This window comes from Anopheles maculipalpis, chromosome 2RL, assembly GCF_943734695.1.
Source record: "Anopheles maculipalpis chromosome 2RL, idAnoMacuDA_375_x, whole genome shotgun sequence".
Lineage (NCBI taxonomy): Eukaryota > Metazoa > Arthropoda > Insecta > Diptera > Culicidae > Anopheles > Anopheles maculipalpis.
The window spans coordinates 41224626-41249962 of record NC_064871.1 but is presented as its reverse complement, the minus strand read 5'-3'; the positions used below and the strand labels follow the sequence as shown (position 1 = coordinate 41249962).

Genomic DNA, 25337 nt, shown 5'->3' with positions numbered 1-25337 from the left:
CACGATTTCATTTCAACGGAGAACGGGAATGAACTCGGCGAAGGATTATTTTGTGCATTATCTCGCATCTTGCTTCGACACAACTAACAGCAAAAGCCGCCTGAGCCATTTCAGTAGCTCATATGAATGATTTATTATTCATTATCAGATTATAGCGAACATCTGTTTCATCGGTGGTGCTTTATCGATGCGATGCATTCCATACAATGCCTTGATATGCTAGATCGAAGCCGTGTGACCTTCCTGTACTGCAGCAAGGGGCGAGTGTTTCATATATCCTTTGAACTAAGCTATGCGGACCTGCCCCCTTCATCCTGCCAGCACAGTTTTGTACACTTACCTTCGTTTGACATTTATAGTGGGTTCAAATCGTCTTAAAATGTCCCAGTGTGTGGTGCGTTCACTAGAAATTGCAGCACTTGTCAAATGTGGGGTGTTAGGGTTCTTACCGTGATGAAATGCTACGTTAGAGCAACATCGGTAGGAATCGGTACGCAGTAGTAATCGCACTTAACCTCACTTTACTAATTGCACTGATCCGCCCACCTATAGCCAACTACCTGCACCTGATCACTACGGCAGGAAGTATTTCTATACTAGGACATACCGGGTGGCTTCATCCTGTGCTAGACTTTGCAAAATGCCCTTTTCAAACGGGTTTTGGTGTGATGCGTCCAGTTATTGAGGCATTTCAAAGCTTCGCAGCCTCATCCCTGGCTAATGTATAATAAATTGATTATGATAATAAAGGTTCCCTCGGTTTCCTCCTGCAGTGGTTATGGGACCTCTTCCTTGCATACCAGCCTAGGACAACCACTGGCGGTTTGCCTTTCAATTCGATGTCCCCCTTTGTGTGCGGCACCATGTGCCGTCATTCATCCGGATTTTGATGCATGCTGGTGCATTGGTGACGCATTCCACAGTGTCAGCAATTGTGTAGCGTTCGCCGGTGGTGTGCGCTACATTCACTACAGCAACGGTGTTGTATGTTTCTGACGAGCGTGTTCGCTGGGCTTGCGGCGACTTTAATTATGAGCAGAGGTTCGGCTATTCGAGCCAGGTCATCGAATTTCGCAAAACTCTCCACCTGAGATGGGATGGTGCATCGCTTCGTGGGTCACCACCTGGCAACATTGCGCACGCCGGATGCCGGATGACCGGCCTCCCATTCTAAAACCACGACAATGGTATGGTACGTATGATTCGTTCCGCAGCAACAGCTATTCGGGCAATAACGCACATGGCAACGGACGAGATGGCTCTAGCGTCAGGATAGAGTCTGTACCGGTTTGTCGACGGGTGCTGTATAAGCAAAATTTTTGGTAACACACCGTTACCGGACTTCTGTGCCATTGCTCGGTACGCAGTGCCGAGCTCGCATGGTCAAAAATGGCCTCATCGTGCGGTTTTCAGCCGAGTTGCTGTGTGGAATTAGGACAGTCTTATGTGTGTGTGTGTGTATGTGCAGTGTTGTAATTACTGTCCATCACCATTACCGGAGCAACTGGCCAAATGTCACCGTGGTCATCATTGACTAACGTCAGCAGTTTTACAGCATGTACACAGGGGGCTTAGAACAATAACGTAATGTTTTATTTCCTATGGTCAATTTTTCCTTTTCTACAATGATGAGTCTGGATTAGAGCAGTTTGTTGCAGTAATTTTGGGATTAAAAAAATCAATGTATTTTGAAGTAAGTTTCCAAGAACATTATAACATTTACGAACAAAAAGCGAATGTGTATTGCATTTAGAACGCCTCTTGTGTGGTCTAACATTACAATACACATCAGCTCACCTTTCCTTCCTTCAGCTGATATTTTTATCTTTACAATAACGGCAAACAATGCTCGACAAACAGTAAACATTTATGTTGCTCCTAGATGTACCTCTGCTATTGTTACACAACCTCTTTTTAAGCGAGCTAAAGTCACGGGATGGGTAGTGTTTTTTTTTTTTTAAGAAAACATAGCAGAAGCTGCGTAAAGGAAACCTCACCGATAGGTGCTCGAACGTGTCACTGGGTGTGTTTGTCGAAAAAATCAACCATCCAATGTTACGTACCGTACGTGCCTTTTGCCTTGGCAGCAGATACTACCATGTGTGTGTGTGTAACATATATTCGGCTTCGTAATTGCAGCTTTTCCGGTCAAAGTTGGCTACCCGTCGAAACGGAACTCGTGCAACAACATTGTGACACCGTTGTACATTTCACCGTACGCTAGCGTTAGCTACACCGGGGCTGTTTTTTTTTTTGGCGCACATTACGTTACGGATGACATTTGTGTTTTCGTGTGTTTTTGTTCTTTTTGTTTATGTTACACATTTTTCAAAGGCTTTAGCAACAAAAACTTCGTTTCGTTTTGTTTCTAGTCTTATCATTTCATATATATTTAGGCGAATTGTAGTGGCGAATCAAGCTGTTTGAAGACCCTTAGTGGAATGGGTATCGAGGTGGAATGGATCAATCATCATCAAAATCAAAAGTGTTGACCGGAAGGAAGGGAGAGTCAGAGGCGAATCTTCCTATAAGCGGACTGAGCGGTCATATGTGGTCCCCGGATCGAAAAGGGCCACGGGATGAAACCTCAAAATAATTGGTTGTTGGTCATTCTGGCGGATCTGATCGATGGGGGCCCAATTGCGGGACCCATTAAAGCACCTCGCTTTTGATAGTGATGGTCAAAGCTGGTGTCAAAGACGTGCTTATTGATACAAGGCTGGCTTTCAATGCTCCACTCGATCATGACGTAGCTAATTGCTATCAATTCGCTATACTGCTCCCTGGTTCGATCGCTGATGGAGTATGCGAGCACAGTGTGGTGGTGATCCTACCTCGACCCGATCGTTGGCGTGGCTCGAGAGCTACACGCTTTGCCCTGCGGACCGTAGCCTGAAACATATATCCAGATGTCTACTGCTCGGAATGCCGCAGCTTGAGGAACGAAATCGACGGGCCAGTCTTGCCCTCATTGTTGAAATCCTCAACGGTTCCGTTGATTGTCCGACGCTCCTCCCGTCGGTGGACCTATAAGTGCTAGCCAGGTTGCTCCGGTCTCGAGCAATGTTCTAAGTCTTGGAGCCTCGGAACACGTTTGGCTAGCGTGCTGATCAGTATATCGAGTGTTATTTAAATAAACAAATAAACAAATTATCCTTAAACAATAACTAATACTCCTACTAATACTACAAAGCTACTACTGCGAAGCTCCTAATACGGAGCCCATGTTACGAGGATCCTTATACGAATCAGCATTCGGGTTGTGGAAAGGGAAGATAGCTCAACACTTTTGATTTTATACTGAAAAGCTCCGATATCCGTTGGGCCAAAGGCCTTCATTCCGCCTTTCACAGGATGCTAGATTACAAGGCTCTCCACGACAGGGCCGCAAAACCATTCCCGCTTAGGAAATATCCACTGCAAAAGGGATAAACCTGCCAGTGTCCGCAGAAGCTTCACGGCAGACGCTGTCTGTTCGTCGATCTCACCGGGAAGGAGTAGAGTGTCAACGATTATAAGTGAACGAAACAGTGGCTACCGATTCACGTATTACCATTTTCCACGCATCAACAAACGGCTGTTAATCTACTGCTCGTGCTGGTGCAGATTTTGGCACCGACTTGACTAAGAATCTTCATAAAAAAATGCAAAACAAACCACCCGTAATGTAATCTCACAAAAATAAACCCTCTGGCAAACGGCTGACCTAAAGCTTCTTGCAAGTGGAACAAAAATCATCGCTAGAAGTTATACCACCTTTCCCACTTCCCAAAGCAAACCCGCTAAAACGCAACAATGAGCACCATTTTGTTGCATCTTTATATTTCTTTATTTTCGCGTCACAAACGTTGCATAAAGCGTTCTCCTTTGGCAGAGTCCTGTTCCCATTTTTTGCTTAACCCTACGCCATGAGCATGATTTTTCCTCCATTCGAATTGAAAACCGGCGAGTGTGAGAATGGTGCAATAAAAAACAATAATCTTGAAAGTTGTGTGCATCATTCCGGCGCTGGAAAATAACCGACAACGACGACGACGACGATGTTTTGTCAGGTTATTGTCATGACGGTGCCAAATCGTTTCGAATAAAATACTTGTGATGTTTGCACTGTTGCACCAACGGCAGCTGCCCTGCGTCTGGTCTTTTGTGTCTTGGCTGCTGCTGCACTTGAGCGGTTTTGTTTCGCATTGTTTTTTTGCAAAACGGGAAAACTTGCACCGCAAAAAGAAGTTTGTTTGCTTGAGTATTCAACCAACAACACGGATGTTCAGAACGGATGTCTGCGAAAAGTGTCTTTGCTATTTGCATTGTTTGATCTACTGTTTCTGCCTTTTGCTCCCAGTGCTTTTTTTTTGTTGTACTGCCCTGGACAACAATTCTGCACCACGTACTGCGTTATTAAATCGTTTTGCAGCACTCAATACCAAATTGAGACCCTATGACAGCCGAAAGGTTTACGTATTGCCCACGAGGGGTGTGTGCGTAATCGTCCGTGTGTCCTCGCTGCAATTGTGACATGCAGCAAACGCGCTCCGTACACCACTCACCGTCGTAGGAGGAAAAAAGGCAAAACAGCAATTGAAATTTTGGGAGCAGCTCCATGTTTTGTGTCTCCTCGGGTGCCGTTTGGGCAGAGGGGAAAACCCACATCATCATCATGAATATTATATTTTACGGGCACCCGCAGATTAGCACACAGGTTGCAGGTCCGACGAGAACCGGAAGTTCTGAAAATGTGCGAAAGCACAGCCGTAATTTGATTACGCCTTGCCTTCCTCCAACGACCCGGAAAACACCCGCCAGACTTTCTTTCAGGGTGGTTGGGATTGTCCCCAAAAATTTTGGTGCGAGGCGGTGGTAGTTCGCTGTTGCGCTTTTGTTTTGAATGTTGGCATGAAATTTAATTGGATTTTGTCGACTGGCAGCCAGCCGGTGTGCGATTTGCAAAAAGCAAGCAGAAAAGATGAAGTAGATTTAGTCTGGGGATCTCACGTCTCTCTGTATCGTATCTCGTTCTCTTTCTCTAATTCTCGCCTGAAGTACATACGATACAAAAAAAACCTCCAACAAGATCCACCCAACAAGTTCTCTGCAACAAGATCCACTGCGCCAGGATGGAACCGATTGTCCTAATGCTCCTGGTTAAGCTTCCCATACATTTTCCGCGAATTGGCAGCAAAATAACACTGCCAATCGAGACACATCAACTCGTATTGTGCGACTAGAATTTCGAGCTTTTGTCGGGAGTGAGTCCCTGTGTCAGTATTCTGTTCTGTGCATTTATGACGTGTGTGAATTTCGAACAATAACCTACTATATCTCACATTCCTCGAAAACGGCATTGTGAACCAACTGTTTTTCGAAGTATATTTCCTTTCATGTGTAGAGCAAATGAAAAATCTTTACCTCGAATTTGTTAAAACCAATAACCACACATTTTAAATTACAACGCTCACAAAGCAGATTACGTGTTTGTCGTTTTTACTATCGCAATTCGGATTAGGTTTGTGGTCAGATAGTTCCAGTGGAAGGTTGTTGTAGCTGAGTTGAGGATGCTGAGGTCGAATTTTCATTGTCAATGGTGGAGTCAACATTTATTGGACGGTAGAAAGCACTAGGAAGCATTCAGCCTAACGTACGATCCATCGCACATTTCCTCAGTACATCCGTACAGTCCTTGCTGCCACACAACAGGTACGAACGGGCACTTAATTAATTAATCTTTACCGTAACAGAACGTCACCGATGTGTGCGTAGCTAGTCGTTTGAATCGAGCCCAACTCTCGGACTTCTTTTGCACATTAAATTATTTAGAACTTTTCTCACTCATTCCTAAGCGCGGGGAAAGGGTTCAGTTGATTTACATTTCTTTGCCAGTACCCTTTCGTACCATAGCCTGTTGTTTCTGACACTTTGTTGAATTGCTAGTGCCACCCGTACAAAACAAACAATGCCATAATCCCATACTAAACCTTGGGGGTGGGGAAAAAACGACACAAAGCTCTGGTAATGCAAGAGGGTGCAGCTTAGTGTACGAGGTAATAGTCGCGAACAGCAGTAAAGGAAATGGCGCTTGAACGCGCCCGACTAATGGAAAGCTACACGTATTCCACTTCCGAGAAAAAGAATGACGGCGAGGCAGTATGCAGTATGCAACTTCCGGAAACCCAACCATGGGTAGAGCTTATTTGTGATTTGCTCTAGCCACGCCAACATGTGGTTAGCTCCCGGCGACGGTAGCGGCTACAGGTTAGCAACTAGTTGTTGTAGTGGCGCTGTGTGCCCCGGGAAGTGCCCCGGGATTCCCGTGGAAAATTGCAATTTAACATGACCTCTAGTGAACACGTGCACTAGCGCTAGACTGAAAACCGCCTGAAAAGCTCGTTGGTGACATATTGGCATTTCCCACTGCACTGCACCAACTGCAACTGCAACTGCTTGTTATAATTTCATCTCGATTAAACGCGCGCTACGCGCTCAAAATGTCCAGCCAAACGATCTTTACAAACCACATTTCCATCCACTGCAACAAGCACTCACACACACACACACACACACAGAAGCTTAACCGCAGAGCTAAGTGCTTGAATATAACTTTTAACACACACACACACACACACACACACACACACACACACACACACACACACACACACACACACACACACACACACACACACACACACACACACATACACAAATACACAGCAAAAAAGTAATCCCCGGACTGCATAAATTCGGGAATGTGTGATGGTAACGAAAAAAAGAAGTACACAGCCATGCACATGCATTATGATGGCCATTTGCGGAAATTTCTCTGCTCAGCAATAAATTGCACGTTTTTTTCCACTTTCACTAGTATTGCACACTTCCGTGGGTTGTTTGGGAGAAGAAAAAAAAGCCTCACCGCGGCTGCAGCACCAGCATATGCTTGATAATGATTTTTAATGACAACATCACCACACCAACGCTGCCCGGTTTTCGGTCCTCGATGGTGCTCGATGATGCTGCTGTTGACCATATTGATCGACGGAAAAAAGGGAGGTTTTTTCTTCCTTTTTTACGATTTTTTTTAAATTCCATTTTTGAAAAACTCATCAAACGAAAACAAAGCCCATAAAAGTGAATGTTTTGTAAAAAATAATGAACTATGAATAAATGATGGATTGGTCCGCTGGGAGCTAAATCAATTAAATTCGTTATTTATTGTTTGATAGTGTGACAGTTGAACTTTAATACTGTTAACGATATTCGCACCTTGTTTTACGCTGTCTTTGAAGCGTGGAAATATTGTTGAAACCATAAACGGTGCATAAAAACAGATTTGCATTCGATTTGGCTAGTATTATTTAGTATTTTGCTTTATCTTATTCTTATTATTGTCAACATCGCTTGTGATGACAAAATTGTATAGTCATAATGATAAGCCATTTCCTCCTGATTCTTTGCCTTATCTCGGGCGTACTCGGTTGTGGATGGGTGGATAATTCGTTATTGTTGATCAGTTGGTCCGGTTCGGTACTATTGTTGTGGCTTTAATGTAATTGTTGATTGATTCCGGTTTATCTAAGATGATGTCTTGATTGTTTTCGTTTTGGCAATGTAACAAAACAAAAAATTGTTAGAACAGTACACACATTTATTTCCTTGCGTACAGTATTCCCACGACAGCTCATCAGTGACAGTTCTAGCTCTGCCTAGTCTGCATCAAATGCAAGATTGAGTTGTGTCAAGGCTGGACTGATTTGGAGAACACTGTGCTAAGGAAATCGCCTATCCTGCTTTTACAGCAGTGTTGAAATCGCCTCCGAGTGCTGTTGCCTTGTCTTCGGATCACCCGTGGCACTTCAAAAAACACTTAAGACATAGACAACAAAAAAACAAAAAAAAGGAATGGTGGAAAACGAAAAAGGATTAGAAGAATATAGTGTTTCCCAGGTCCCAGAACATGTATCTCCAGGTTTTAAGATCCATTTCCATTTTGAGAGAACAATCCGAACAAGCTACGTCTTATTATTGTTCAATTTAAAATCGCCCACTCTTCCAAACGCGGAGACACCTGCTCTATTACCTAAGAAACACTGTAATGGGAACGTGGAATCATAGGACAAGACCGTTGTCTCTGGCGAAGATCACAAAAGGTGATCTACATCGAGGAATCCTTAACCACATCCACGTGTTTATGTCGAAGCCAGAGCTATACGCTATAGATGATTGTTCAATGCAAAATGAGATATCGTTCGGATGAATGCCCGGTCTACAGAGCGCTCATCGAACTAAGGGCGCAGGGAGACTTGCAGTGAGATTGAGAAAATGGAATCCTTCGCCCGCATGCTCCGAAAAACATGGAAAACGAAGGAACTTAAAACTCGTAAAAACACCTTCTTGGGGTTTCATCAGTGGCCTGTTTTGGTCAGTGAATCTGTCACAAAAAAAAATGTGTATGGTGAGGAAATCTTGACTCTTAACAGCCTTCGGAGATGTCAGCGCTCCATTAGAACTAAGGCTATCTGTAAAGATTAAGAACTGATCCAAAGGTCTTGTTGCTGTCCTCAATAGTACAAGATTGCGGCCAGCTCTGCAATGTAAACACTACATGGCTGCCACAAAAACACGGAAACCAGTGCCTTCTTCACAGGATGATCCATAAACAGGTTTATTAGCTGCCTTAATTTTGGAACGTGTTTTTTTAACCACCATAAAATGGTTTATTCGACAGTCTTTCGAATACGAATATTTAAACCGATGAAAGCTCCATTGTAAGCACAAACAACGATCGCAATTAATCCTAATCTATTCTGGTTGATCAAGCACTAGTATGATTAATGCTACTTTCCTTACAACAATCTTTCCCATTCTTCATATCCAAGAAGCCATTATTTTTTACCATTTATCGAAATAGCATCATCATTTCGAACCACGACGCAACATTTCTATTAATGATCCTTTTTCTTCTGCTTAACACACCAACTTTGCATTGAACTGCGAGCGGTACACTTCTACACAATATAATCTATTGTTTCTGACACAATAAGCGTAAACCATGATTACATTTGTCATCACATTTGTTACACCCCACGCTCATGTCACGCTTGGTGTGTCATATTTCGAGGAAAAGTGGTTTTTTGACCAACTTTAATCCTCAACACACACTATGTACTGTTCCTTGGGATGGCTGTATGGGTAGATGGTTGCTTTTGTCCGTACCATTCATCCATTATTATAGGTAAAAATAAAACTTACTTGTAGGTCCTCAGGGACGACAAGAAAGTTTTTTCCCCCTGTGGAAAGCACTGTTTCACTGTGAAAAAAAAAAAGATCATCCCTCCAAGAAACTCTCACACCCCAGCAAAAAAAAGGGGCCCATCCCTTGTAGCGATGGGGCACCATCTGCTGCAGAATATCGAGTAGCGATGTACACACCATAGCCTCAAACACTAAATATTGTGTAATCCGAGTGTGGATAAAGAAGCTGTTTCGATCTTCTTTTTTTTTTTTTGCTTTGTTTTGGGAAGCAAATCCATCCTTACGCTCGAGACTCTATCCCTGGATAGAGAGGCAATATCTTGACGGAGATTACCACCGCCAATGTTATCGCTCGCTCGCCTGTTCCCTTCCAAAATGCGTGCGTCATCCAGCGGTGGTTCATTCTTATTTCGTGGCACCCCACCTAAAGCTAGCTGATGAAAAAATGATGATGCTACATCGGAAAATAACCATTCGCATTCAAAACCATGCACACATACACTCACGTGATCCTCCTCCTTTCCAATCACCCGTAGTGTGGTTCCCGATCATAAAGGTCACCAGCGCGTGTGTGTGATGTAAGGAATGGGGCCCTCCGCCATGTTTGTACCAGAGCAAGCAAATAAAGCAAACAAAATGTCCTCATCTACATGCACGCATCCACTCTCGATTCAGCTTGTGGGCATTATTTTTGTTTTTCTTCTGCCTTTAACTCGTCGCTTTTTGGCTTTCAATTTTGCCACACGAATTATCATAATCTGCCGAACGAATGCTGTCCGGAATTGGCTTGGCGGTCTGGGGAATTCATAGGAAAGGATGGCAATTCGTTGTTTGCTGTCGTGTGCCCTTGCTAGTACCATTATGTACACGAGATTACTCTTGAAGAAGCTAGTATGAGTGGTAAATATTAGCTTTCTAGTTATTGATCGATGATCAATCAAACAGTGGTTACAACGGGTTATGTTTTGGTATGATATTTTCCAAGCAAATTGCGTTATTTATCCTATCATCTGGCGTACGACGATTACTAACGAGAATTACTGCAAAGTTCATGTCATCTTATATTTATACTTCAATCTTTCGAAAATAATGTAATCTCGTAAAGTTCATCTTGTCGTAACAATTATTGATATACTCAAAAATGTATGTAACTTTATATTTTGCTGACAAACTATCTAACCCTTTCAAGATCATAAAGATTTCCGCTCTGCTTTTCCAACCCTCCCAGTGAGTGACCTGTACAAGTGTGAGTGTAAATAACAATAAATGTATATGGGCATGTTTATGAATTTCGGTCCTCACCGCACGTGGTATGCCCGAAGGCGAAACGATCACCAACGAACGGCGCGCCTCATGTGACCTTCGATGGTACCGGTGGTTTAAAGACCGGAAAGATGCTGTCCTTGCCGTCCTTTCCCTGCACACGCACAATCCTTGTCACGAACCGAGCTTACGAAATATACGTTGGCAGCTGGCGTACCCCTTCGGCATGACGACGGTACACCCAGCTGGGGAGAATGCCATTAATGCCCCACTGAACCGAGCGCAATTTCGTTCAATTCCTTCACTGTCATTTACATTTTTTCGGCGTATCATTTTTTTTTTTCTCTCTCTTCAAACCCACGCCAGCTTAAGCACAAAAAGCGGACGAAGCGGAGCGTACGCTAATCCATTTCGGTTTAGCTTGTAAGTTTATTTTACAGTCACAAGCGCTCGATTGACCGTAAAGTAGCGCGAGGCGACGGGTTCGGGCACACGTCTCTGCCGATCGGTTGGGCGTTACGATCGAACACTGTCGTCGTACGAGAATCGATTCGAAATGCTGGCTAGAGTACTGTTGCGAGGCTTGTGGCACCGACCAGTGCACCGAGAAGAGCGAAACTTTCACTTAATCTATGGCGTGTGCATCGTAAAGTTTTATTTCACTACCATCGTTTGGGTGGTGTTTAAAGAAGCAGCAGCACGTGGGTTGATCCTTCCGCATTTTTCGTGCTCTTTGATGGTGCTTGCTGCCGTCGTGTCGTGGCCGTACGGAACCGTGCCTTATCCCGTCTTCTTGCGGCGCTTTTTTCCCCTATTTTTCTTGAAGCCTCATGATGGGGTTTTAAATGAGGTTTCACATTACCTTTTTATCTTCCAACGGTTCGGCGGTAGACAAGTTGGCAAGAGAAGCGGAAGAGCGGAATAATGAAAACCAAAAAAAAAAAAATGTGATCTGCAACATCAACGCTGAAACCGCTTCACAGGCAATTTTGCCAAATATCCGGCAAACATTAAGCTTCCGGGGCTTCTACCGTACTCAATGCTTGCTAAAGCGGATTCCTTCCATCGGATCGTGGGACGCCAAGTATTTTTTTTTTCACTGGGTGGTGGTTCTTTGTTTTTTCCCCTCTTTTACTTACCCCTATGCTACGTCAATCGTCGTTGGGACTAAATTTGTGCACCGAGCCTCGTAATAAAGTAATGAAAATTTGGTCGAACGAGTCCCAAAACGAGTCCACAACGGTACAAAGGGTCACAAAAAAGTATGCAATGGATAGGAATAATTATAAAATTTAAATTTTATTCACGCTTCCCACACACCCCACACCGGCCTTATTAACCTTGTCAACCTAAGTGTACCTTGGACTTGACACAGTAGTATCAAAAACAGGGCATGCAAAATTTAAAAAAAATCTTAATAAAAGTAAAAATTATCACACGGTGACTCATTTCACTGACCGGCTCAAGTGGTAGTAGCATCCTGGTAGCGGATCCAATTCTGTGTGGCAGAATTTTAATAACTTTGTCCTTTCAATTTTACATTCCATCATCCAATGAGCCAGCAATTTACACGCATTTGTTTGTTTTTGGGCGAATGTTTGGAACGTGGAGCGACGTGGAGCAGATGCAAACAGGAAATATAAAGAAAACAAGTGACTTTAAATTACTCTTTTCCATAAATGAATGTATGCGTTCATGTTACGAGATATGCAGATATTTATGAACCTTTCTTTGTTTATCCGTACTGCAATTTACTTTTTAATTGTGCCCATTAATGTTGGACACTTCGGCAAACCGTGATGGTGATAAACTGCAATTAACTTATTTTCACGTGGTATGATATGTATGTTTGGTTTTAACAGCAAAATTACAACTGTTCTGTACAATTGTAACGATCATGTCTATCAAATTGTTCCAAGGTACCACGATTAATTGATGTCCTAGTTATCCTTCGAACTTTTGATCATGTTTTTTATACTGCTATGCATAGACAAATTGATTCGAATTACGACTATCGTATCTGAGCAAAAAAGGTGGAATTATACAAAAACGGCTTATACGGGGTAGGTTTCAGTCGGTCGACAATGTTGTTGTCTCTGATGAGAAAAGTCTATGTATTTTTGCTTAATCATTTTATCGTTCGTTTACAATACTATGATTCAAGGATCACACCGTCGATCTTCTTCTACTACTTCTTCTTGGCCTTCACAGGATTAAGCAAGTCGTGTAGACATGGCCAGGTCACCAATCCGTTTCCAGGAAACTCGGTCATGGGCTGCAGTCCTCCATCCACAGCTGCATCCGATCTCCGTTTGACAGGTTTGACTCTACTTCCATCCAGTCAACGGGGGCTCGTTGTGCTCCTCTACGCCTCGTGCCGAACGGATCACTGAAGAGCACATTCCAGGTGGGAAATGAGTCCTACAGCCTCATCAAATGCCTTAGCCAACGTATGCTACCTGCTTTGACAGGTAGCGTACGTATGGCTGATATCCTGATAGTGTCAGGATATCAGCCAAACAACTCAGCTAGCTCATGGTTCATTCTCCTTCACCACACGCCCTACTTGTACACATCGCCAAACATAATCCTTAGCACCCGCTGTTCAAAATTGGCGAGTGCATTGGTGTCCTCCATCAGCATAGTCCAAGGCTCGTACCCGTAGAGAACTACCGGACGTATCAGTGTGTTGCTGAAGTCTTCTGGATAGCAGGAGTTTGTGGAGTCCTTAGTAGGCACGATTCCCCTGAATAATGCGCCTTCGAATTACGCTGCTTACTTTGTTTTCCGAAGTTACGATCGTACCAAGGTAGCAGAACTCCTCTACCAGCTCAAGATCATCGCCTTCAACTGATACTCTGCTTCCGAGTCGGGCTCTATCACGGTTAGAGCCTCCGGCAAGCAGGAATTTTGTCTTCGTCGCATCGATCCTCAAACCAATTCTATTGGCCTCGCGTTTTAGTCGTGTGCAACGCCATCAGTCGCGAAGCCAAGGATTTAGAGAGATTACGAGTATATCGTGCCACGGTTGTCGAAGCCCTTCAACAGCAAACAGGAGGGCCTATTCCCATGCAACAGACCCGATGCTATTCGAACGATCACGACAGCACACTCTCACCTTGTACTGCACCTCGTACACAGTGGCCCTCAACAGCCGTACCAGCTTCTCAGAACAGCATCGAGCTGCATGGTGAAAAATATTCTGCAAAAGATGGACTATCCATACCTGTCTGAGGCGGAACCGTCCATTAGATAATTAGAATGATCAAGTGGGATCTTTGGCGCTTGGTCGAAGAGACTACTACTTTCCATGTTCAGTTGCTAATCCAAATGTAAAGAATTCTCTAATTGATCCAATTCTATTTTAAATTCAAATCTGTAAACTTTGAAACGCAAAATCTGCACTGCCTAGACCACGAAGCGGTTTTAGCTCCCGATAACTGTGTAAGTACGTTATCTATTTCCTAGAAAACCGCTCAAATAGTTATGGTTTGATTTATTTAGCCACTCGTTTAACCAATCCTAAATAAAATCGGTCTATTCGTTTAGATACAGTAAGAAGATTACACTATGAATGTTTGCCTTTAAATTAAAAAGTACCGATTTAAAGTTACACCTCGAGTAGCACTTGTAACATACGCAACATCCCAGCATAGGGATAGCATTCGAAGTAGAGTTCAGAGCTATTTACATTCACTCTTTTGGAGTGCACCTGGCCATGATACGATTGGACGATAGCTCTTTGGCAACACTCGATCAAGTTGTTTCAATTGCTATCCTATCGTTGTTGTATGACATTTTTTTGTTTAGCTCACAATCCACCTGCTAACCGTCGTACAGTTAAACGGCTTAAACGGGAAACTCTTTTATCCACCATGACACATCTGATTCCACTTTACCTATGAACCACGAATGACAGCAGGGACCGTATCACCAGGCTCAGTGAAAGTGAGTTGAATCCGAAATGAAAAAAAACATGGTGCGGGGCACATTCTACCGTAACAATGATATAGATATATTTTCAACGTTTTTTTTTTCTTTTTCTAGTATACGTAGCATTTATCCACGCAACTCAGAAAGGACGGTTGTTAGGACAGTATTGCCAAAGAGCAAAAAAAAAGGATGTTGTTACCCACCGAAACACAAAACCAACTCGAACCCAACCTATCGTGGTAGCAAAAGGTACCCGCATTCATGTAGTTCCTAGTAAAAATCTGCAATGCCGAAACACGGTCGAGAGCATTGTCGCTAGTGTTGCATCCGGTTTTTTTTCTGCTACATTTTGAGTGTCTCTCGTTTGCATCATTTCCAGCAAAGGTGTATCAGTGTAGGTGTTGGAAACTTTATAAGGTTCTCAACGCCCTGTCAGTTAGGAGACAAGAAGAAGAATAGAAGAAATAAGAAGGATCAGAAAAGGGCAGGACGAGCCTGCCCCGGGATCAGTTAGGGAACGATCGATCATTCGAAAACGTATCACGAGCGGATAAAGTTAGGAAAATTAATATTAGCGCGCGCGAACAGCGGACTAATTTTTTGGCTCTTTCTTTCTTTCTCTCTATTGTATCCAAAGAGCTTGGCAATAAAGAAAGCTCAGTACACTGAAGAGGCAAAAGAAGCCGCTCGTTTTTTAACAGTGTAGGTGTATTCAAACGTGCGACTATCAACTCTGTGACGTATTGCTTTCACATCGAGCAGAAGGATCGTACGAGATGCGATCGATGCAACATTCAATAGTGTACAAGGTTGAACAAATTGGCACAGGAGGAGTATCCCCCACCCATCACAGACTGTACCTTCGTCGTCAGTATGGTCCAATGTTTATCTGTCTCAACCACATTATTCGAATGACAAAATGGATGATAAAAATGAGTAGCTTGTGTACTACTTCCCCGGGCAACAACGGTCTAGTGGTACGGTAAATATGTATCCTTCGACTCCAGTGCTCCAGTTGCACGGGAAAGGAAATTTACTTTAATTGCATTAAACGATCAAGCGGCACCAGCACGCTCGCCGTAAGCCATATTGCAATTGGATTAGACAGCGGGATGCATGTGTGCAGAACGAGGCTAGAGCACGATGGAATGCTCGTGCTCGATATAATTGAAGATAAACAGAACGCCGCCGTACCACTAAGAACCCGTGTGTCCCTAATGAAGTTACCATTTGCGGCCGGGTTCCTCCCGGGGTAGGTTCACCTTCTCAACCGCCGTGCGATGCCTGGCATGAGCGTAACAATACTGCTGTCTGCTGCCTGTCCTGTCCGTAACACCATTTTGCTAATGGGTTTGTATTTGTAACAGCACCGACCGCAGCTTCTGGTACCGCGGCGGCACACCCTTACCCTGTAGCATGTGTCAACACAGGCACCGTCAAGTGGCGGTGATGACAAGTGGCCGGAAATCGGTGGCAAAGAACCATCAGCCAGAACTAAACCGATGAGACAATAATCATGCACAACCATTATCATGCTCCATTTAGCTGATGTAGTGCTGGCTTCGTTTCGTCTTCCAAGTGCTGATGTCCCTGTACGGTATATGGGAGAAGTTTTCGACTAAAGGTACCATTTATTGGTGTGGCTGTAGCTGGCACACTGCTTCATACCTCTGAACATATATATTTTACTTTAAGCTGTAAAATTTTACCTTTTAAAAAAATTCTTCGCAACTTCGAACCAACCGCAAACAGTAGAAGATTTGCCAGTAATTACTTTTGTCAATGGAAGCTCATTCTCGTACATCAAAAGCCAGTTGCGCCTCTAAGCCACCCGGCTTTGGGCGCTGTAATCCGTGATAACATTTTAAATGGTCTAAAAAATAACGTCACTGGATAATCTTTGTGCTCAACATAAAAAAGCGAATGGCAAGAAGAGAAAAGACCAAAACATCCTTCGCAATTGGCCTACGCTCGTCCTACTCCATTGCCCAATTTATTTAATCTCTTCACCGTCGTGTGCTGGCTGTTACTCGCTTTGTCATTATGCTTGCCACTGTTGGCCGGCTGACGACTGGCCCCTGACGTACGGTTTTTGAGGGCGTTTAATCATTTATCTTCATAAAGCACGCCAACGCACCGGCGGCACAGCAAAGCTTTCAACGGCCAAAACGATTAAACCTCGTTGGCGGGTGGTTTAGCTCAAACTAACGATCGAATTTGGAGGACAAATTTTTTCATTTGTCGAAAGGAGGACGAAATTTGTTTCTTTTATTACTTGTGTTGTGTTTAAAGGCGTATTTTTTGAGGTTGCTTTTTTAATGAAAATGATTAAAATTAAGACCAATTTATAATTGGCTGTTTATTTACAAAATTAATTGCCTTGTTTAACCTTTTGTACATTTTCGCATGTAATGTAAAAAGTTAAGCTTTCAAACACTGACATAATAAAGCATACAAATTCGAATTTCAATCGTTGTGGTATTTTCACTTCACTCTATAAAGATTCACTTCGCCACGCAACAAACACTGCTGGTTTTGGTTAGTTATCGATCCTTAGAACCAATCCACTTTTAAAGCATGAAGCTCCACGAATACCACGGGCACGGTGATGATTTATGACTCGAAGGGTCAAAGGGGAAATTAAGAGACACTCATAAATTATCGTCGCAGGGCAAATAAGCCACCGACAGGCGTGAAGCGAACGAAAGCAAGACGTTATACCGAATGACGGAGATGCGGAATCATGACTCTGTCCAAGGTTGGTTTGGCTACTCGATATAACTTGTATTTATTTTTCGGACCGTGCCGCTGGAGGTTTTTAGCTCGATTTTAGTTAAGTGCAAATGTTGAAATAATTGTAACAAAAGCAGAATTTAAATTCTTTCGGAAGCAATGCTCTATTGTTTTAATTGTAGAGCATGAGAAGGAAGAATTTCCGTTCAAAAAGCCAAATAAATAAGACAAAACTATATTACCATAATTTTAATAAAATCCTAAGAGAAAAGTACTTTGGCTTCCTGAATATATAAACTCCGTTTTCCCTTTTTTAACCGATTCAACCCTTAGAACCTATATTATCGATCCCTTTATGGCTATTATTAAACTCACTCAGATATTAATCCATCATCTGACGAATCGTTTCTGCTACGCTGCGCTACTTCTACTGCACTAATTATCGTTCGCAGCTGTTCTATAGTTTGTGCGCCGTTTGCCTTTTGAGGGAATGTTACTCAGCCCCATTCCGATCCGTTTGCTTAATATTCTCATTTCATTACGCATATCCAACATGTGATACAAAACGGTGCCACCTTGTGCAAACTTCAATCATCAGAAGCAAACTTTACAGGAGCATCGCTGTGTCTTACTGCTTGTGCCTGATTTTGATTTCGTTTTGCAACATTTTACCACCGACTGACATTTACCCTCGGGGATGGTACAATTCAATAACAATTATGATTAATTTCCATTCAGTATATTCGTATAATTTCAATAAGTGCACCACCACCCACCGTGTTCCTGACAGCAGCATGCTATTAATGGTCATCATTATTTTCCCCGTTACCATAAATCAATTGGATATTAATTTTTAATTCCCTGTCCATGTGAATTACCAGCCGGCGAAGGTTCGAGATAAACGATAGGATCATATTGAATAAAGAAGCTTCGGTAGCTGCTGGTCCGGTATCAATCGGTAAAGTTTATGTGCCAACGGTTTTCCGTACGGGGGCTTTGATGAAATTTGATAAATTATCTGTTAAAATACTAATTATTACAGTGTAATTATTTACACTGTTAGCGCATTGATTTCTTTCACAGTTGCTCGCGACTGATTTTATCATTCCTTTTTTGATGATGTTTCAACAGTTTCGTAGCATACATCAAAGAATTAATCAATTTGAGGGTTTTCCTACTGTTTTGTTGGTTCTTGTTGGTACAATCCTTATTTTCTCGAATAGTCGATATTGGAGGCTTCGAGCTTCAAGGGTGATTAGATCCGTGAAACAAAAACTTGAAGCGAACCGTAGTGCGTGGGCAAAGGAAGCCAATATCTCCAAAACTTTAATGCAAATTTGATTTGACTTCAAAGTATAACGCACGAACAAAACGCCACCTAAAAACGAACCGGATCAATGCTTTACGGCTTGAACGATCGAAGATTATGTTGAACATGGTCAAGAAGAAGCAACCGATCGTCGTGTTCTCTGATGAGAAACTTTTCACTATCGATTCTACGTCAAATTCACGCACCAATAGATTTATTTCGTCGCAGAAGCTTAAGGATGTTCCAGAGTGGTTGAAGAATAACATGGCTTTTTGGGTCAAAAAATGTTAGTCCTCCTGGTCTAGCACAGATGTGAACCCACTAGATTACTCCCTATGGGCGAATGTGCAGGCAAAATTCTACCCCAGGTGCTCGATGTCTGATTCATACATTCAGAAGGTATGATCACGATTCCGATCACGCCTGGAGAAAGTGATAGAAGACAGCGGTGGCCCTCATCGGATTATGTGAAGTATGAAGGTTGAATAAACATTTCCATAAACTACATTTTTGATGCTCTTCATACAGATTTTCGCATCGGCCATACTATATATAAACAAAATAGAGAAATAATTCAAACAATTTAACCTTTACTTTCAATTAGATCTTTACTTTTAAAAGCCAATTCTCCTCTAAGCTGGATAATATTTACAGAATACAACACACCATTTTATATCAATTATCATTCATCATTGGACGAAGAATTCTACATCGAAAAATAGGAAAACATCCCTTCGTATATAACGCTTCGCAGAAGACGCCAAAAACACACCTTTATTCGGCAAAACATTTCATTCCCAAAAAAATTTCAATTTCTTGATTCGATGCCATTTCATCAACCCACAGTGGCTTAAAATTTACCACGCGATGTGAAGTTTTCTATCAATCCAATAAAAAAAAAAACGGAATGATTAAGTCAATGTGCGCAAAGCGTAATAGCAAAAGCGGAAAACCAGTCCCACTTCCGAACTGGTGGGACATGACAGAACGCCCATCCGGATGCCTCCTTTGTGTCGCACCCACATTCCTCTAACGCAAGGCGAACATTTCCGACCGGTTGGTTGACTTCTATTTTCTTTTCTCCTTTTTTTGTGATTGTGATTCCCCCTCCTTTGATGCCTATGAATTGCGTCGGTAATGAAAGTTTGTCGAGGAAACGCTTTCACAATTTTGCCTTGGACGGAATGTCGAATCAACGATTCATTTGTTTTACGGTTCAGTTTTAAAGTGACTAATTCTATGCCGTTTGTTGTCGTTTATTTTGTCTCTCGCTTATTAAATTATTCTGAAAGTTTAACTGTACGTCAGGGAGAATTTCATTTAAAAAGTAATAAGAAACAATTGTGTTATAAATTGCTTGATTTATATATAGAAAAACCTCTTCAGGTAGAGTAAAGAATAATGTTTTGTTCTTTATCCCATTTCCTACAGGACGATAAGAGCATCCAGCAGTCGCAACAAGCGATGGATTCGGGCTCCTCGATGCAGCTGAAACAGGACCAACAGCAGATGATTCCGGAGAAGAAAAAGTGGATTCACGACCCTTCAAGTAAGTGTAAAGTTTACGCAAATCGGGGTCAATTAACGTAATCGATCCATAGTTTCGATGGTACTTTAGTTTTTGCCAATCCCATTCGCCGGTTATAAATATATTCACAAAGGATTGTGAGGTTCGCGGGATTTTCGACCACAGTTTATGCCACCATTTAATCCGCTTACAACGCTTCGCTCTCGCCATTGTTGGTGAGTTTGAATGGCCAAACGGCAAGCGCCTTATCGGACGAAAATAGTAAGCTGTGTTAATTATAGTATTATTGCACGGTGAAGGTAATTACTATTCAAACCCGTAAGCTTGGTCGCTGTAAAGCTGCTCTAATAAATATCCTAGCGCAGGTACAGCGTGTGCTAATGAATCGATTTTGTCCATCCTTCGATAATGTTTAGGGACAATAATAAGTATTCCATGGATGGAAATTATATTTCACCTTGGACTCTACATAGAAATTAAGCCAAAGAATAAAAAATGTTTCTCATACATTTTCATCAGCTCCAATTTTATGGCTTGCAACATTTTGTTTCTCAACTATGCCCCTTTCAAGAAAAAGGGCTTGCCCGAAACTATGCTTAAACACGTATTGTAAAAGTGCCAACAACACAAAAAAAAACAGACCACACACACACACACACACACACACACACGCAGTACTATAAAGAGAGCAAAGTTAACTGCTGTTATGACTTTGTTCAACTTTTGCATCCTTCCATGTGTGCAAAATGCATCTCACATCGTTTCTTTGCAACTGATTGCTGTGAAAATTCAGTCAAGCGCAGTATGCATTTTGTAAAGAGCAAACATAAAGCGGAGGAAAAAGTTACAGACCTTCCGAAAAACACAACGTCCCCCATTACACATGTTTTCCAACGACCCAGCGCGCAATAATGCAGCGCTAGAACGCAAGTAGAGTCGGGTCCTTTCCGTTTTTTGTTGTTATTTAAAGAAAACTTGCACATAACTTAGACACTTCAGCCACTGCTCCGGTGCCGGTGGGTTGTTGCTAAGGGGACACGGGAACAATATGTACTGCACGGTATTTCAAACGAAACACTTCAGCGCTCGGTTGCTGGGCAAACGATGTACTTGGCCCCGTTGGAACAACCGCACCCCATGGCTCGTATGAATGTGTGTTTGATGCGTGAATACATGCATATATGTATCCTTCCGGTGCACATCACAGGAGTGTCGTAAAATCAAAACTCAACGAGCAAAAGGACCGCACAAGTCACAGTCCTGCCTGCGTGCCTGGGCGTGCTTGACTGCCTGGTGCCTGTCCACAAAGTTGCGCCAAATTATCCACCAGAGTGCACTACACAACCGGCGGAACCGGTCCCGTACAACAGGCGTACTCGCTGTATCAGCATCTAATAGAATAGGTCCAAGAGCGGTGGCAGCTGCATACACCCTTCACAGCGAAGTATATTTTCATGAGAAATCAGCTTTTCATACCATCCGAAAACTGGGCATCGGATCTGGTTAAACTCGTAATAACTTCGAACGAGCAACCGGTTGTTTGTAATGCGTTTCGCTTTATGGGGTGATAGTTGCGAGATTATGAACTTGCTACTGCCATACTGCTTTCGGAGTGCAATTTATAGTGCCTTTGAGCAGCTAATGGTACAGTTTTACATTTATCGATCAGTGTATATATAGTGTGGAACGGAGAATTATCAAGTTCGATACGGGTTAATGGCTTTTTGCCTTTCATCCTGGAGACTATCGTTAGGGTAAAATTATTATATTGTCCTCATTGATAGGGAGAATCCTGCATCCAATTTTTTGGTGTATCTAGAATGTCCCAAAAACAAGAGTTATAATGGAATTATATCCTCCATTATCTGAATTAACCGAGCCGAGACGGTTTTGGTCGCAGTTCTTCAAAGTTTTCTCATTGTCGAGATATGAAGGACCCGCCGAGAATCGTAAGACAAAACGGTATATTCCAACAATCGTAAAAATTTACCACGCTACATCCGGCTAACGTAACTGCTACGCTATTCATCCAAGCTCAACGCAAAGTTGATGTCATCGGTTAAACTGTACGGTGTGTTCCTGCTGCACGACTGCTGCTGGTAACAACGATCAGAGCATTTGGTCCTGCGTATGATCTCGCTTGCACTGGAACATTGGCTTCTAAGTGCCTCCGTAGCCCGTTACGCCTCCATTGCTTTTCGGTGCTACACTGTCGACATTCTGTCCGAGGGCAGACTATAAATTTGCGAGATAAATATGATTATTATGTTACGTTATTGCATCCCAGGCGCACTGTGCAATGGCGCCGAGATGTTAGTACGGACGCCGACTACCGGCATCGTATACGTAAGACACGCAGAATGGAATGTAAGCCATACCATTTCGGGGCCACCCAGCCCCAGCCGATACGCTGCCGGTAATACCTGTGGTGTAGCCCATCGAAAGATATTTGCTCGTGCCTTGCTTTGTGCGAGAATGTCCTAAGCTAACTGAATTTTCGACGCACGGTCACAGCAAATGATAAGCGGAACCGGCAACCCAATGGTTGGATATGGATATTGATGAAATGCAGACATACATAGGATCCCGGATGCGCAACAACGAGATCATCCATCGTCTTCCAAAATGCCTGCCACCGTGACAGTGTTCCCGCTTAATGTTCCAATCCGGTGCGATACAAGCGAACAGCGAGCATATAACAAGACTACATTCTATCGATTTGTTGCACTTCGCAATGCTTGCAGCTGGATGCATTAAGGTGCTGCTGGTGCTCCAGAAACACGAAATTTTTTTTGTCTTATTTTCAACCCATCACGAGTCAGCGAGGTAGCAAAAGTTTTTGCATAATTCTTTCCGGATGGATGGTGTACACAGTGCGCTGGAACCAGAACCACCCCCTCCCCCCTCAACATCCCTTTTGGCTGTCTAACGATCTTGCTCTCCATCTGTTGCCATCAGTTCCGTTTCCTTCGTTCCGTTCGCACGAACATTATTCGGAAGTATTGGGTGAAATTTACGAGATCATTTTCAACTTCCGTGCTTAGTTTCGTGCCATCCATACCCCGCGTGCCAGCGGTACTTTTTGACGAAGGTGCAACGTGTGCAACTCTGTCGACTTGAGAACCGTCTGGCACCAAATCGCTTCTTCACGGTGCCGCAAGAAACAGGTTTTTGCTAGCATCGTTTTCTAGGGCATCGTACGGCATATCTTGCTTGTTGAAAAGTTTGTCAGCAAGTTGAGTTAAAAGTAATTTACGAAAATAGGGGAAAGGAACTGGCAGTGCGCCTTAAAGTATGCCGTACGAAAGCTCGTATGGAAATGATTTTTGTGCCATGTTTCATTTCGCAAATTGTTTATCACTTTGCATTTCTTTTGCTTTTCCTCGTGCTTGGTGGAAGTTTTGGAACTCATAAAACAATTTACCTATAAAAAGCTTATATTGAAGAATTTTTGTTACTGTTTTGATTTTTTTTTTTTTTTTTTACTCGGAAGTTTAATTCAACAGGCAATGGAGACGCCTGGTACTTTGACAGAACAGCGATGGAGGCGCCTAGTTGTTTGATGAAATTCGTTTCACGTGGAAACGATACATCCATGATACTTCCTTTCAATTATTTCACCATTTCACGGGAATCATATGATAAGTTCGCTCCGTATGTGAATGGCTCGTGTGACTTCTTCGCACAGTCACATCAATTTTCATGCCACCCATTCACCTGTAGAGATGAAGTAAGGCTAGCTGTGACAGGAGCATTGTCCCGACGTCACATGGCATTCTTCTGGTGTTGCTTTTATTATTGCTCTACCACACGATCTCGAAACGCTCCACGTGGCATTCAGAACTCATCTGCATGCGCGTGGTTATTATGAATAAATTTGCATAATACCTCGCGAAACCAACTTCACAAATGCACTCTGGCAGCCGCGAGACCCAATCACACCTTAAAAACTAAGCCACCTCGAACGGTGCCGAACTGTCGCTTGTGTTTGCCTGCGGTCGTCAATATCATGTGGCCTGGACCTGGAAACCTGCCGGTGGTAGTCTGACAGAATCGTGATGGCCTCATTTTAGTATGCCACAAAATGGTATGCCAAACAGCTAGCTCCAATGTCGCGACGGTTACGGTGTCACCAAGTGTCTGACCTTGAATGCGCCGAGGAGCAGGTGGAACCGCTGGAATGAAAATTAAAACCAAACCTAGAGCGGCAAAATAGCGACACATAAATAGGCAGCGAAATGGAATAGGTGTGTCTAGGTTACGCGATACGGCGAGAGTAGTGTTTTACTTTTTTAATATTAGCCTTTGCAAGCACTTCATCAAAAACCGTTATGGTTGCGTCGGGTAACATGTTGGTCTGCGTTCGTGGAACAACGGTGATAGCTAAAATGCTTCACGAACCACCTGATTTCCCTTGCATAAATGGGTATGAGTTCTGAGAACATGGGCCGCTCGCAAGCAGCTTACTACTGTCTAATAGAATTTCCACAGAAATACCACAATTTATGCTGATACCGGTACGTCATAGCTTTTAAGTTTATAAATAACTGTTGAAAAAAATTTCACAATGCAAACTATAACTAACATATCGGGGCATTGCATTACGCGAATTAATAGATACGCACGTGTTCAAATCTCTCAGAAATTCAAAACCAGCACCATTTCTTCAAAACACACACAAAAACGTTATTGAGCACATGCTTAACACGTTATTGAGCATTATTGCAAAAGGTTAACCTCGTCTAGATTTACAGCATATTATCCTTCTGTTGTATATTTTTAACCGATTGGTACAAGCATTGATAGTTGCTGTCATTCAAAAGTTTAAACACAGAATAAGCACACCAGGCTTAGTGATTAATTGGAATAAATTTACATTATTCACTCGTTGATGACGCACTACACCTTTCGCACTTGGTAAAATAAAACAATATGATACAAGCGCTGTGCTTGATCCCAACGAACCAACCAAGTCCGCAGATTCGCCGTTCCTGTTAAGCAACTAGCTAAATAAACAACAATGTTCACGGTTCACCAGGTACTATAATTATGCAAGCTCTTTTGAAACTGCAGAAATTGCACCGAATGGCACCGTTGTGTGCGGGTGTGTGAGTGGTGAATGAACAAAGCTCCACAATCCCATCAAGGGGTAAAATATGTGAGTTCTGTTCGTTCGTTTGAATTCATTCGTTTTGTCTGACGCCGGGATACACTCGAGCCGTCGCCCAGGGAGTGTGTCATTTATGGGTTGTGTGCTTAATTCTACCCAATTCAAAGGCGAGTCGTCTGTGAGCCGTAGTAGCTTCTTGTAATGCTGCCCAGGAT

General features: G+C 42.9%; 2 protein-coding genes across 4 annotated transcripts in view; one reads left to right on the top strand and one right to left on the bottom strand.

Annotated features, from left to right (window-relative positions):
* Positions 1-25337, bottom strand: part of LOC126559291 (probable prefoldin subunit 5) — a 195836-nt gene that overhangs the window by 74494 nt on the left and 96005 nt on the right. The window lies entirely within an intron of this gene.
* LOC126557368 (proteoglycan Cow) overlaps positions 1-25337 on the top strand; it is a 90785-nt gene that overhangs the window by 39650 nt on the left and 25798 nt on the right. For all 3 annotated transcript variants that reach the window (XM_050213112.1, XM_050213111.1, XM_050213110.1), the window contains exon 2: positions 19916-20033. In XM_050213112.1, the coding sequence (XP_050069069.1) occupies positions 19916-20033 (118 nt within the window). The remainder of the gene's footprint in view (positions 1-19915; positions 20034-25337) is intronic.